Consider the following 13,372-nt stretch of genomic DNA (forward strand, 5'->3'; position numbering starts at 1 on the left):
AATGCCCATGCTGTACACAGCCACCGACTTCAGACCATCACCACCCAGCCTCTGAGCTCTTGACGCTTGCTCTCTGCTTTCCTACCATCTCTCCTGGGGGCTTGCCTGTGCAGCTGCCCTGGACACTGCCAAGACAGTTGGCCTGTCTCCTCAACCAACTTCCAGAGAACAGAGCATGCCTAAGAGTAGGGGCAAGAAGGTCACACGGGAGGAAAAGAGAAGAAGAGAGTGAGGACAAATAAGGGAGAAAATTTTAATCATGCACCCAGGCTTTTCATAAGAACTTTATTTTTCAAAAAGAGGGAAGAATCCAAAGTATTAAAATAATCCTCTAATCTTTGTTTGGGGGCGAAGGACAGGATGACAAAATTAGTCATATAAAAATTTCAAGCATAACTGGTGCAGATACTCCTTCTGCTTGGTGGAAACATCTTGAAACTTGTATTTCCTATCTGCCACTCAGGTTCCACTGTATTGCAGGCTCCGTGCACCTCCAGTACAGGGACAGGCTGCAGGTATCTGCAATGCTCACTTACCTATTCCACAAATGCACATAAAAGGCCAGTTTTCCCAGTCCACTTTAATCTTGTTTCTGATGAGAATGCTTTAAAGAAGAGCTGCCCCTTTTCTAAAATTCCAAGTCTTTCTTTTTGAAGATGACTATGTGTGGGAGAAATGCAAGGAAGTGCGGAAAGACGGATTAGGGATGATGGCGCTAGAACCAACCACATGCCAAGGGAGACCTTACCTCACTGAGGTGATAAAAAGCAACCAGGGTTTCTCCTTGCTGTTCACAGGGGGAAACCGCACCTCTGCTTCTATCACTGAAGGGAGCTAGACTGGGCAGGGCCAAGTCCTTATCTGTAGCAGTTATTTCCTTAGTGAAGGAGTAGGATGGAAACATGAACATTAGCCAAGACCGAGAGTCCCAATTGAGCCCAGAAGCATCTAGGTGCACTTTCCAATGGCAGACCCTTCTAGGGAACAGGAGACAGGATCCGGCTTCTCCATAGAGATTCTTAAGGCTGGAGGAACTGTGACGACTTCTTGGACTGTTCCTGGTTTCCTGGATCTTTTCAGTTGGTGTTTCTCTGGGGAACAGGGAGGTTCTCGTGAAGATACTTCAAACTGCCATGCTCTGAGAAGTCTGAGACCACGTGGTCTTGCCCTCGAAGAAGCCACTTAGTAGTAAGGAGTCCTTCAAGGCCTACTGGTCCTCGGGCATGGATTCGTGACGTGCTGATTCCCACTTCAGCTCCTGCAAAAAAGCATGGATAAAGGAGTGCCTTTTCCCAGCCTCCGCTTCCTGTCAACACCAGACCCACATTACTTAATTCTCCTCACCGGGCACCCTCTTTCTATCTGCCAACTCCTGACTCATCCTTCCCAGGCCAGCTGCAGTCCCACCACTCCATCAGAATGTTCTATAGTCACCATGTATCACGGTGCACCCCCTCCCTTCCTATGATATACCCTGAGTTCCTCTCTTGATCTCTATGGCATTTTGAACATTTAAAAGTATCTCCACTGTCAGTTTAGCATCTGAATTATCTATCTATCCATATTTGGAGATTTGGGAATGTTCTGAGTGTACAACAATGTTTAGTATGGAGGTTTCATCTCTCCAAATATTCTTTAAATCCTAAAAAGTAAGGGATAGGTTTTTAGTAGCTCTCCCATCTAATAGTACATTCATTAGACAGTTTCTGGACACATAAAAAGTTATTGTTCATTTCCCTTCCTTCCTATTCCTAACTTAGAGCAGGAGAACACCAGAGGTTTTCCTGGGTCTGGCTTGGTTTTCTGCACTGTATTCAGTGGAGAAAGGGTTCCCTCATTCATTGCAACTTTACTGGCCATGTATTAAGTACCAGACCTTGTGCTGGGCCCTGGGGATAAAGTGGTGAATAACAAATACAAGGTTCTGTTTTTGTGAAGCTGATGTTCTAGTGGGCAAGGCCGTCAAAAAGCAGCTCAGTAAATAATCTTACATGAAGCTCAAGTGCAGCAAGGGGTGCCATGACAAAGACTTAATGGCAGGACTGGGGACATGCTGTGTAAGGTGGTCAGGGAAAACCTCCACAGGGAGGTGCCTGAACCATGAAGAGCTGGCTGGGGAGCAGCAGGTGAGAGGTGCTACAGGCAGAGAGAGGAGCAAGTGCAGAGACCTGAGGAGGTGTGCTTGGATGAGGCAAAGAGAGTGGGTCAGGACTCAGGTTCTGGGCCTTTGGGCATGTTATCTAACTTGTCTCTCATGCTGCAGTTCTTTTTCATTTGGAAAAGCAGGAACACAACAGATACCCTTTTGCAGTTCTAAGAGAGATAAGGCCTGCAATACACTTAGCATGGTGTCATACCTGTAGTAAACACTCAGTAAACAACTGTCACCAGCATTGAGGCAGTTCACAGAAGTTTAACTCAACTGGAGTTTGGAATTTTACTCCTCTCCCACCCTGGATTTTACTTGAATGCTGGGGAACTCAGCCCTTAAGAGTATGCAGCTATTTCTTTGTCAAGAACATGGGGTACAAGTTCAGGGTAAGTGATGTGATAATTAAATCAAAACCCCAACATGATAGAAATGGGAACTAAAAATAATGAATCTAATGACTAAAAAACTAAGTAAAAATTCCCTTTAATAACGTTTAACAATTCACTGAGAACTAATTTTCCAGGCAGGTCATTTATTTTAAAAGTTCAGGGGCATTAAAATGTTTGGGTTTTTAATTTTTTTGCCGGGGTGGGGTAGGGTGGTGATGCACTGGGGACTGAACCCAGGGGCACTTTACCACTGAGCTGCATTCCCACTCCATTTTCACTTTTTATTTAGAGACAGATTCTTGCTAAGTTGCTTCAGGCTTTGCCAAATTGTTGAGCTGATCTTGAATTTATAACCCTCCTGCCTCAGCTTCCCAAGCTACTGGGATTATAGGCATGCACCAGGCAAAACATTTTAAGTGGCTGAAATAATTCTCAAATATCCAGAAAATGTGTCATAAATGTCTCAGTGTAGTTCTGTATCATGGTGTTCCTGAAAACCAGAGACCATCCCAGTAACCCACACACTAGAGGACTAAAGAGTTTATAAATAATGGAACTAGAGAGAGGGTGTCTTTCTAAAGATTTTCATTTCAGATTCTGCTGGGGACTGAAGCCAGGGCCTGTGCATGCTAAGCATGTGCTTTACCACTAAGCCCCGACCTGTCTCGTTTTGATATTTGTTATTTGTGGACTGAATGAATGAGTGGGCCTGGTACTTAGGCTCAGTGCAGGTACCAGCACCTTCTCTTGCCCTGTTTTGTGGTTTCTATTTCTTAGGCAACCTGGCTGTGTCACTTTGAAATGATAAGTCTGCTATGGGGTACTCTCGAGGGACCGTGGCATGCTCATCTATCATGGCCTATGCAAAGACAGGCTACGTCTGCCTGTACTGCAATGGAAGCACCAAGTTTTGGACTCACACATATTAAGGTCTAGATCTGAATATTAGCAAGTTATTCCAATTTTTTGACTCTTGGTTTCCCCATCTATGAAAAAGAAATATAAGGACCTACCTTTTCTTAACATGTGAAATACCAAAGCAGAAGATATCTATCAACTCAGGGTGGGTGGCCTGTATGATTCTCTTCACCTCACCACTAATCTGTCTCTATTATCTTGCTCATGATTGTGACAGTAAAGGGGACGTGTCTCCCCCACCTCACCAGGATCTCTGGATCATACAGTGATTCACAAGTGACTCCTTTCTCCCCTGACCTGTCTTTCTTACCTAGTCCAAAACGGTAGCCATCAGAGAAGCGGGTGCTGGCATTCCAGAACACACAGGCACTATCTACATGCTGGAGGAAGAACTCTGCTGTATTTTCTGCAGGGTAAACAAAGAGAAACTGAGTTAGGATGGCCCAAAGAGAACATCCCTAGTGACAGATCTGGGCAGGGTCCAGGTGCCCAGGTGTTTTCTTCACATATTAAACATGCAGGCTTGTGAAGGTTCTGAAAAGAACAATGGAAAGTCAGCACCATCAGCCAATGTTGTGCAGACTGGGCTAAATCCAGATCTCCCAAGCAGCTCTGCCTCGGTGCTGCCATAGTCTGTCCCTATTCACAGGTTCCACAGCCAGACTGCCTAGCTCTAAACCATAAGTCTACACCCACTAGCTGCGTGACCTGGAACAGGTGTCTGAACAACTCTGCACCTGAATAAAAAGGGAAAGACATCACCTGGCTCACAAGGTCTTGATACGATGAACTGAGTTGGCACCTGCGTGCACTCATCCCAATGCCTAGCTGTCATTACTGGCACTGTGGTTATGATCCCCAATAAACTAGCTATGAATTGCTTAGGGAGTCATACAAGTCCCATCACCACTGGGCCTCCAGGCCCAGCACCTAGAAGTATTTCTCAATGTTATTTGTGGACTGAATGAATGAGTGGGCCCAGATTTCTTCTTCAGCTGCAAAATGGGTTTCTCTTAACTGCCTGGTAGGATGGTTGCATGGATTTAACAACAATGCCTCTGAAACAGGGTAAGCAGTCTTTAAACCGGAGCTGATCATCTCTGCCCTGCCCCCTGCCAACTGGGCCACTGTGACAAAGCAACAAGCTAACAGATGTGAAAGCACTCAGTGCACCCCAAATGCAGCCTGTGCAAGGATTATTATTAGTCTGTAGATTGTTTTCCTGTAGAGCCAGGGATGAGAGGAGCAGGACCACCTGGAGATCAAAGGGGATAAAGCAGACACCATATGCCTGAAGCACCCACACACTGACCATTCTCCGTGACGATGACATCCGTGTGGGAGCTGCCATACTTGTGGATGTGGTCAATGGCTTCCTGGACGCTGTCCACCACTTCAATGCACAATTCCAGGTCCCCATACTCTGTTCGAAGTGACTTCACTTCTGAAGGGCTAAAGGTCAGATAGGAGGCAAACTTGGGCCCTGCATGAATTTTCACCTGGAATAGAGCAAGGGCAGGGACTACAATGTAAAAACAATAAAAATAAGCAAGCAATAAGATCAAATAGCAGGATGAGTCTGTGCAACATCACAGAGCCTGGAAAAATCACAGCCCAAGCAGCAATGGGGCCTGGAGGACAGAAGTGGCTCTGCCTTCCCGCCCTGCAAGCTCTGCTTTCAGAAGGCCTGACTGGCCACTTGCCAGCAAAGGGCCCTTGAGAAAGGTTAGAGCAGGGATTTAAGTAGGGAACATTTAAGTGTTAAGAGTGTGCAAGGCACTGAATGGGTTATGGACACAAGCCCTTAACTTCTGACATTTTACTAAATTGAGCACTTAACTATAATAATCCTTCCCTGCAATGTGGGAACTAGGCCTGGAACTTGTATGGAGAGAGGGAGGCATCACATACACATTTCCATTCACTGCACCCTGGAGAAGCCTGGGTGGGTGGCTTTGCTTTAGAGGTAAGCAGCATTCGGGTTCTGTTGGTACTGCAAACTATGGTTACCTGTTGTATTTCTTTCTTTCTTTTTTTTTTGGTACCAGGGATTGAACTCAGGGGCAGCACTCAACTACTGAGCCATATCCCCAGCCTTATTTTGTATTTTATTTAGAGACAGGGTCTCATTGAGTGGCTTAGCACCTAGCTCTCGCTGAGGCTGGCTTTGGACTTGTGATCCTCTTGCCTCAGCCTCCCGAGCCCCTGGGATTACAGACATGAGCCACTGTGCCCAGCTTCTCTATTGGATTTCTGACTGGGTCAGTCTCTGCCCCAGGTTCTGGCACTAATTCTGCTCTTGTTAGTAGAATGTAAGGCTCCGAGGCTGGTCACTAAAGTCCCAGGACAAGTCTGATCCCACTTAGGCCTTGTTCTCGGAGACCACCTGGGACAGGGTACATACTCTGACTCTCCAGGGCCAGGCTCTTGCCTTGGCTCCTGTTATAATAGTAGTATCTGTCTTGTTCTCACTGCTCCTGAGGTCTTGCCATGGTTTCCTATCTGGGACCCCATGTCCTCCAGGACTGGGTCAAACCATGTTCATTAGGAACAGGAGCCCTGAGCTTGAGCAAGTCACCCCACTGGGTTTGCTGCCTGCATATAAAGGTGCTGCAGGAAGTATACACATGGACTCATCTGGGTTTTAGGAGATTCAAGGCAATCCTCATTTTTGATGACTTAAGGTATCAAGGGTCTGTCCACATAAAGATTAGGAGGATTTAGTCCTGGCCAAAGGAGTGTTTCCTGTGGTCTATCCAAATCACTGTGGTGCTTGGCATCCATAGGCATCCAATCGAACAGTCCACTAATGTAAAGTAAGCACTGTAACACGACTATCATGTGATCTAACTCCCCTTTACTTTGTAGGGTGCATTTTCATTTTCAAAACAATCCTTTCAGGTTCTAACTGGGACCATGCCACATTTATAAACAGATTGGAATCTTCCTTTTCAGCAAATGGAAGGAAGAGACACGTCAGGGTCGAAGCCACTGAGGCCAGCAGGCACCTTCCCTCCGGCTGTGCAAGCTTATGCAATTCTGAAAGAGCACCATGACACTGGCTATCAAAGCTGAAATGCATCCATGCAGGATGTTTAACAGATTGCCCATTTCGCCTTGAGAATTTCCATTACTTTGCAATCATGAATTTAGGACACAGTATAAATTTATATTTGAAAATTACTGGATTTGGTTTGTTTCTAACCTTAACGACAAGATAGGAACATAATCCAGAGAGGACACTTTACAAATTGTTGACTCCAAATATCATTATTGGTAACTGAAGACATGTGGGTGTGTGAATATATACAAAGTTTTGGTTTGAAAACATTTCTGCATGACCTTTTCAAATCAAATCCAAAAAAGAACATAAACAAACTTTAAAGTTTGCCATTGAATAAAAGGTCGCTAAAAAGTGTCTACTCAGCACACTACCATGTGGTCTGTCTTTATCTCGGCACGGAACACAGCACTTTGTAATATAGCTACCTGTGCAGAGGTCTGGTCCACCCACTGGGCTGCAGGAGGGCAGGGTTGTTTTACTCACCCTTGTACTTAGCATACCACTTTAGACATAGCACTGACTCAAAAGTACTGTTTCCTAAATTGACTTAAATGGTATGGCAGTTGGTCCTGGTCTGGCCCATGAACAGGAGGTAACGTACTAGTCCTGTGGGTCTGTTTACCTGTTCCACTCTTAGCATGTCAATGATCTGGTCAAATAACGGTGTTCTCAGCAGATCCCGGTGGATTAACAAAGTCTCCAAAGCATTACAGGCGGCTGGGTATTCACATTTAGAGTCTCTGACTGCAAGTGGAGTAAAGAATTACTTCTAATTAACGTGATCCACAACTATCGCACCCTCACCACACAGGAGACCCCATCCGGCTCACCCAGTCTTGTGACCTTATCCACACTGGCCTCTGAATCCACATACAGGTGGCAGATCCCTTCACTGTGTCCCATCACTGGTATCCCCTTGGCAGCTTTCTGAATGTCTCTGACCAGCTGGGAAGAGCCACGTGGAATGATCAGATCTATCAATTTGTCTAGGCGGCAAAGATCTTCAACTTCTTCTCTGGTATTCACCTGAAAGTAAGATAAAGACAGATATTGCCTAGCCACACAAAATATAGGAATAGCAGCCCACTCCCCCGCTTTAAAAATTTTTTTTTAGTTGTAGTTGGACACAATACCTTTATTTTATTTATTTGTATGTGGTGCTGAGGGTTGAACCCAGGGCTTTTGCGCGTGCTAGGTGAGCTCTCTACCGCTAAGCCACAATCCTAGCCTAGCAGCTTCCCTTTTTATACATAAATGTCTGCATACCCTGAGAACCAAACCAGGTGCTGGGAAAACTTACTCTGAAAAGAAGCTTAAATATCTGATCATGGGAATTGAAATACTGTCCAGCAAAAACTACAGACCTAGAGCTACATTCTCTGTTACAAAGCACGCAGCAAACAATCTGTGCCTTACAGAGCTCAGAGTCTTATAGGGAAAGCAGGAGTAGGCCACAACAGCCATAATACAGAGCAGATAACTTTTTAGATGCCAGAGGAGGTACTATGCTATCTGTGGAAATTCAAGGTGGTACAGAGGGTGCCAGGCTAGGAGGGTCATTAAAGGAAGTGGCTGCTCTGAGGAAATGCTGTGTCTTGCTAGGGAGCCACAGGTCTCTGGGACTTTTGCAGATAACCTTTCTGCTGGCATGCTGACTGGACTCATTATAAAGAGCTTGTGTCAGGACACTAAGATTAATGGGCATTTTGCTTTCTCTTCTTGATTTTTAACCCCATCCAACTGATCACGTTACAACAAAAACATAAATGTATATGTACCAGAATACTCCCAGCAACTTTATTCTGCATAGCCCCCAACTGGAAAGCACCCAAATATTCATCAACAGAAGAAAGGACGCACTGTAGTATATGTACGTAAATGGAATACACAGCTATAAGGAGGGGACACTGCTGCTTGGTGCAATGATGTGGATGAAAATCAAGGAGATAACGATGAACAAAAGACACACAACATAAAAGAGCATTTTAGATGACTCCATTTTTATGAAGTTCAAGAATAGGTTAAAGTAATTAAATGTGACAGAAGTTAAAAAAAAAAGTGGTTACCTTGTGCTGAGAGTGAGACATAGTAATTGGGAATCTCAGAGAGCCTTCTGAGATATTGGGGAGTGTGCTACATCTGGAGGTCATGTATGTGTACATGTATGGATCAAGTCACAGAGTTGTTCATAACAGGATATATATATTACTGTATGTATGTTACACATCAACAGGAAAAGAGGGAGGGAATCGATCTAGATCAAGATGTGCTGGAGTTGGGAACTGTGTTCTTTCCACCTATCTATTTGCCATAAGACAAACCCAGATTCTCATTCTTCAGCACGCAATGCAGCAGGTCTGCAGACATTCTCCCAGTGGCCAACAGAACCCAGGGATATTGGAACAAGGGAGTCTTGATGGATAGAGGGAGGGATCTGGAGGTGGTCTCAGCCCAAATTTTTTTTCATATATATATATATATATATATATATATATATATTTTTAGTGGTAAATGGACACAATATATTTTTGTATATATTCATTTTTATGTGGTGCTAAGGATCAAACCCAGTGCCTCACACGTGCTAGGCAAGTACTCTATACCACTGAGCCACAACCCAGTCCCCAAATTTACTCTATCATAGACTGGGTGCTCTGTGTCAATTCCTTTACTTCTGAGTCTGCTTTTTTCCAATCTAGAAAACAGGCCTAATAATGAATGATAATTTCCTTATAGGGTTGTGTGAGGATTAAAAAATATAATAGATAAAAAGTACCTTACACACAGTAGGTACTCAATGAATTATAGCAATTACTGTCAAACTTCATTTGATATCTGAGGAGAGGGAGACAATGGTTGGTTAAAATGATGATGGTAGTGATAATAGCATGATCTCATTCTTACATGCTGCATGACAGTTTATGACATATGTATCTCATCTGACTTACATTACAGCAATGAGAAGAACCGGGGCCTCACACTCTAGGACTGGTATTCTCCATGAGCCAAACAAAGAGGGCTAATTGACATTCTTGGAAACCAGGAGTGCCAGGACACATCTGATGGGAGTGGCCTTCCCAAGCCACTGGCAGTCTACCTGGTCCATCCAGCCACTGTAATGGCCAAATGTCTGCAAGCTCACAGCACCTGCTGCCACTCTGATCAAGCCTCCTATAGTAGTGTCTTGCCCCCATGGGGCCCAAGCTTTGCTTCAAACTCCCACCGATCTGACACGGCCTCACCTGGATCATTTCCAGGGACCTACCAGCTGTACGGCCTCTTTGACTCCATGGATTGAGAGGGCCTCCTGCGTCAGGAGGTGGAGAATCCGGTTGCTGTGTGCAGCCTCCTTCCCTCCTTTGAGTAATAAGCCATTACCACTTGCAATAGCCAAGGCTGCCACCTGCAGACCAAAGGGGAGAGCAGGGGATCAAAGAGAAAAAAACAAGAGTGACAGTAATGTTAACATATTTTGGAGCACTTCATTTCAGAGCTATGCTCTCATTTTCACATCTGAGCGAAGTAAATACCTGTTTTATGTCACTTTATACTTAAGTCCAGAGAGCCCGGTGACTCTCCGAGGTCGTGTAATTTATAAAAGGCAGGGCTGGGAGCCATCCTGAGGTGGTGACTTCAGAGCTGAATCATCTGGATCTTAGGAACCAAATGATAAGGCTTCCCTAGCACCACCAGCAATGCAGCCTGAGTTCAGAGACCAGTCACTCAGCCCGCCTCCTAACTCTGGCTACTGTGAAGAACTGTGTGCTCAGCTGGCTCTGAAGGGAAATGCTTGCTCCACCTGACTCAAGCTGAGGTTGGGCAGCACCTCAGCTCTGGAATTGTTCTGAGGGCTCTAAATGGCTCAAGCTAGGAACCTCAGAGAAGACTAGAGCTCCTGCCAACCTCAGACAGCAACAGCAGAGACTGCTGAGCACATACTGTTTGGGGTCTGGGTAGGAAATTAGGGCATCCAGGAGGAGGGTAGCTTCTTTATTAAAGCAGAGTTGATGACACTGACCTGATCATCCTAAGCCTGAAGCTTAATATTCTGAATTCTCATGGAATGAATGAAAATCTTCCTGCTTTTGTAGGGAAAGCAGGAAGGCACTTTACTAAAAAACTTGTCTGACCATGTTAATTTCCAGATTAGGGGTTCTTTTTTAAAAAATATTTATTTTTTAGTTATAGGTGAACACAATATCTTCTTTTTATTTTTATGTGGTACTGAGAATCGTACCCAGTGCTCACGCATGGTAGGCCAGTGCTCTACCTCTGAGCCCAACCCCAGCCCCAGATTAGGGGTTCTTAAACCATTTTTATTTGCTTATGTTGCTCATAGGTCCTTAATAAAGTTATATAAACTTTCTCTAGATAAATGCACTGACATGGGGCATTCTGCATATAGGATTCATCGAGTCTGTGTTACCATACAGGTTAAGATCCCAGGTGGGGAGCCTCAGTGAGAGGAAAGCTTACTTTTTATAAAAAACTAGCTGTGTAGAAGAGAAGAAGCAGAGACACTTGGTGAACACAGTTCACAAAGACTTGGGACCCATTTCTAATATCACAGGTGAGTTATGCGGTCACCACTGTTCTGTTCACAGAACAGAGGGGTGGTATCCTCCGTGACTTGGAGGACTCTGATGAGCGAATTAAATACCAGTCTGAGGTCATGTCAGGGAGTACCCTCCACAGAATATCTGGATCCCCCTGGTCCCTAATATTTTATACATATAGGTATTGGTTTTTTGTCTTAAATTAGAATTTCCCTTGGAGACTTTGGGGGTAGGGGGAAAAAGAGCTGGTATCATACTGCTGATCATCCAGTGGGGAAACATTTCAGATTTCTGGGAGAATTAAAATCAAGTGAGGCTGCTCTCTAATGCCACCTTGTGTTTCCCAGCATGGCCACTTTCTGAACTTTCCTTAAAGACTTATATTCCAGTTTCCATTAACTACTGGAAGTTCTTTTTCTAGGAGGTATACCCACAGGAAGACATGTGTGTCACTGATAACGAGGGCCTTCACATGGGCAAGGCCAGCTATCAGAAGAATAGATCATAGTAGGCTAGCAGGAGCCTTAGGTCAGAGAACAAAGTGCCCCATGAGCTAATATCTTTGGAAATTCCTCTCGCATTGTTATACAGTGGGTTGCTCTGGGCTCCAGTAACAGCTGTTCTCTTACAAGTGCCACAGGAACACGAGCTTTTATAAGGTTTGGTTTCCTCAACTGTAAAATGAACCTCTGAATACCTACTTTGGGGTTACCAGAACAATCAAGGACAAAAATCTTGGACATCTCAAAAGTTATCTTTTTGGGTGGGGACCCGCCCCCCCCTCCACACACACACAAATTATCTTTGGGAAACTTGTCTCCAGTACTGAAAACACGTGCTTCCTCCAACCCCCACCCCCATTGGCAAGGCCTTTGTCACACACCTGGGGTAGACAGTCGGGGCGAGATTCAAAGATCACCAGTAGAACACCAATTGGGACTGTCACTTGCTCTAGTTCCAGGTTTTTGGCAATTCGGGTCCTGCGTAAAACACGTCCCACACTGTCCTGCGAGGAAGCTGCGATCTGCCGTAGTCCGATGGCCAGGCTGTTCAGTTTAGACGTGGAGAGGCTTAGACGCTTTAGCAGAGGGGCTGCAAGTCTCCCTGAAAAGGTGTCAGGGATATGCGATGAAGTAGCAGATCTGCAGGCTGCAGCCACGAACTGACATGTCTTGAGTTTTACTGAACATGTGACATTGATCATGTATGTTTCTGTGCAATGTCACATGTGTGGCATACAGTTTACATGGCTTCTCCAGGGGGCAGTGTGGCAGTACATATCATCATGTAAAGGTGCATGCATCAATACTCTTTGTGCCAGCAATCCTAGTTTCAGAAATTTGTCATTTGTGTGAGCAAGCCTACATGTGATAAGGATATGTACAATATCCTTTTATAATAGCAAGAAAGTGCATTCTACCTAAAAATGCAAACAACGGGCTACAATGCAGTTACCATAAATAATAAACATGTGCTAACTGACATGGAACGTTATCTAGGGTACAGTTTGTGAAAAAGGCAAACTATAACAGCATGTATGATACACTCCTTTTTGTTTTATTGGTACAAGGGATTGAAGAAATGCACCCCCAGCTGAAACACTCCTATTTATCAAACAGTGCATCTCTACGTGTGCACAGGGAGACCCCCAGAAGGCAGCAAGAACAGTGATGATCCCTATTTTATCTTTCTGTATTTTAGTTTTCTATAATGAGTGAATTATTTTTATAACCAGAAACAATGAAGATATTTTCTTCTAAAATAAAGTTAAAATTATGGTAGGTTCATACACAGAATTTTCTTTAAATACAACAGTATGTATAGTGTGATTCATTCTCTCTCTCTCTCTCTCTCACACACACACACACATACACACACGTTTATATGCTTGGGAAAACCATTTGGAATCACATATAACAAATTAATTACTGTGGTTAATGTTTGTTTATGAAAAATTTTCCTTTATCTTTAATAGTCACACACATCAAGGTGAAAATAATAAAATACTTCTACTTTGGAGAGGAGGAACCAGCCTTAAGAAAAAAATTAAACCATTCTACAAATCAGTTATACTGTGAATAGCAATCAATTTTCTTTACTTTCTTTTACTTTTTTACATGTGATTAAAAACAAGTTTTAATTACAGTACATGGTAAACATTACATTCTAGGTTTTTTGCTTCACAATGCCAGTATATTTTCCACGTTGTAAAAATTATCATTTTAGTCAATACTAAATATTCCATTGAGTTGATATAGCTTAATGCACTAAAGGAAGCCTATGCAATTAGACA

General features: G+C 44.0%; 1 protein-coding gene across 3 annotated transcripts in view; it reads right to left on the minus strand.

Annotated features, from left to right (window-relative positions):
- Positions 1-258: 258 nt before the first annotated feature.
- Positions 259-13,372, minus strand: part of ALDH18A1 (aldehyde dehydrogenase 18 family member A1) — a 41,713-nt gene continuing 28,599 nt past the window's right edge. For all 3 annotated transcript variants that reach the window (XM_081267939.1, XM_081267938.1, XM_081267940.1), the window contains 7 exons: positions 11,963-12,183; positions 9,789-9,926; positions 7,354-7,549; positions 7,146-7,267; positions 4,772-4,958; positions 3,770-3,865; positions 259-1,258 (listed from right to left, as the gene is read on the minus strand). In XM_081267939.1, coding sequence (XP_081124065.1) covers positions 1,077-1,258; positions 3,770-3,865; positions 4,772-4,958; positions 7,146-7,267; positions 7,354-7,549; positions 9,789-9,926; positions 11,963-12,183 — 1,142 coding nt within the window. In that variant the 3' untranslated portion in view covers positions 259-1,076. The remainder of the gene's footprint in view (positions 1,259-3,769; positions 3,866-4,771; positions 4,959-7,145; positions 7,268-7,353; positions 7,550-9,788; positions 9,927-11,962; positions 12,184-13,372) is intronic.

Source organism: Spermophilus citellus (genome assembly GCF_964194105.1).
Source record: "Spermophilus citellus genome assembly, chromosome: 15".
NCBI classification, from domain to species: Eukaryota; Metazoa; Chordata; class Mammalia; order Rodentia; family Sciuridae; genus Spermophilus; species Spermophilus citellus.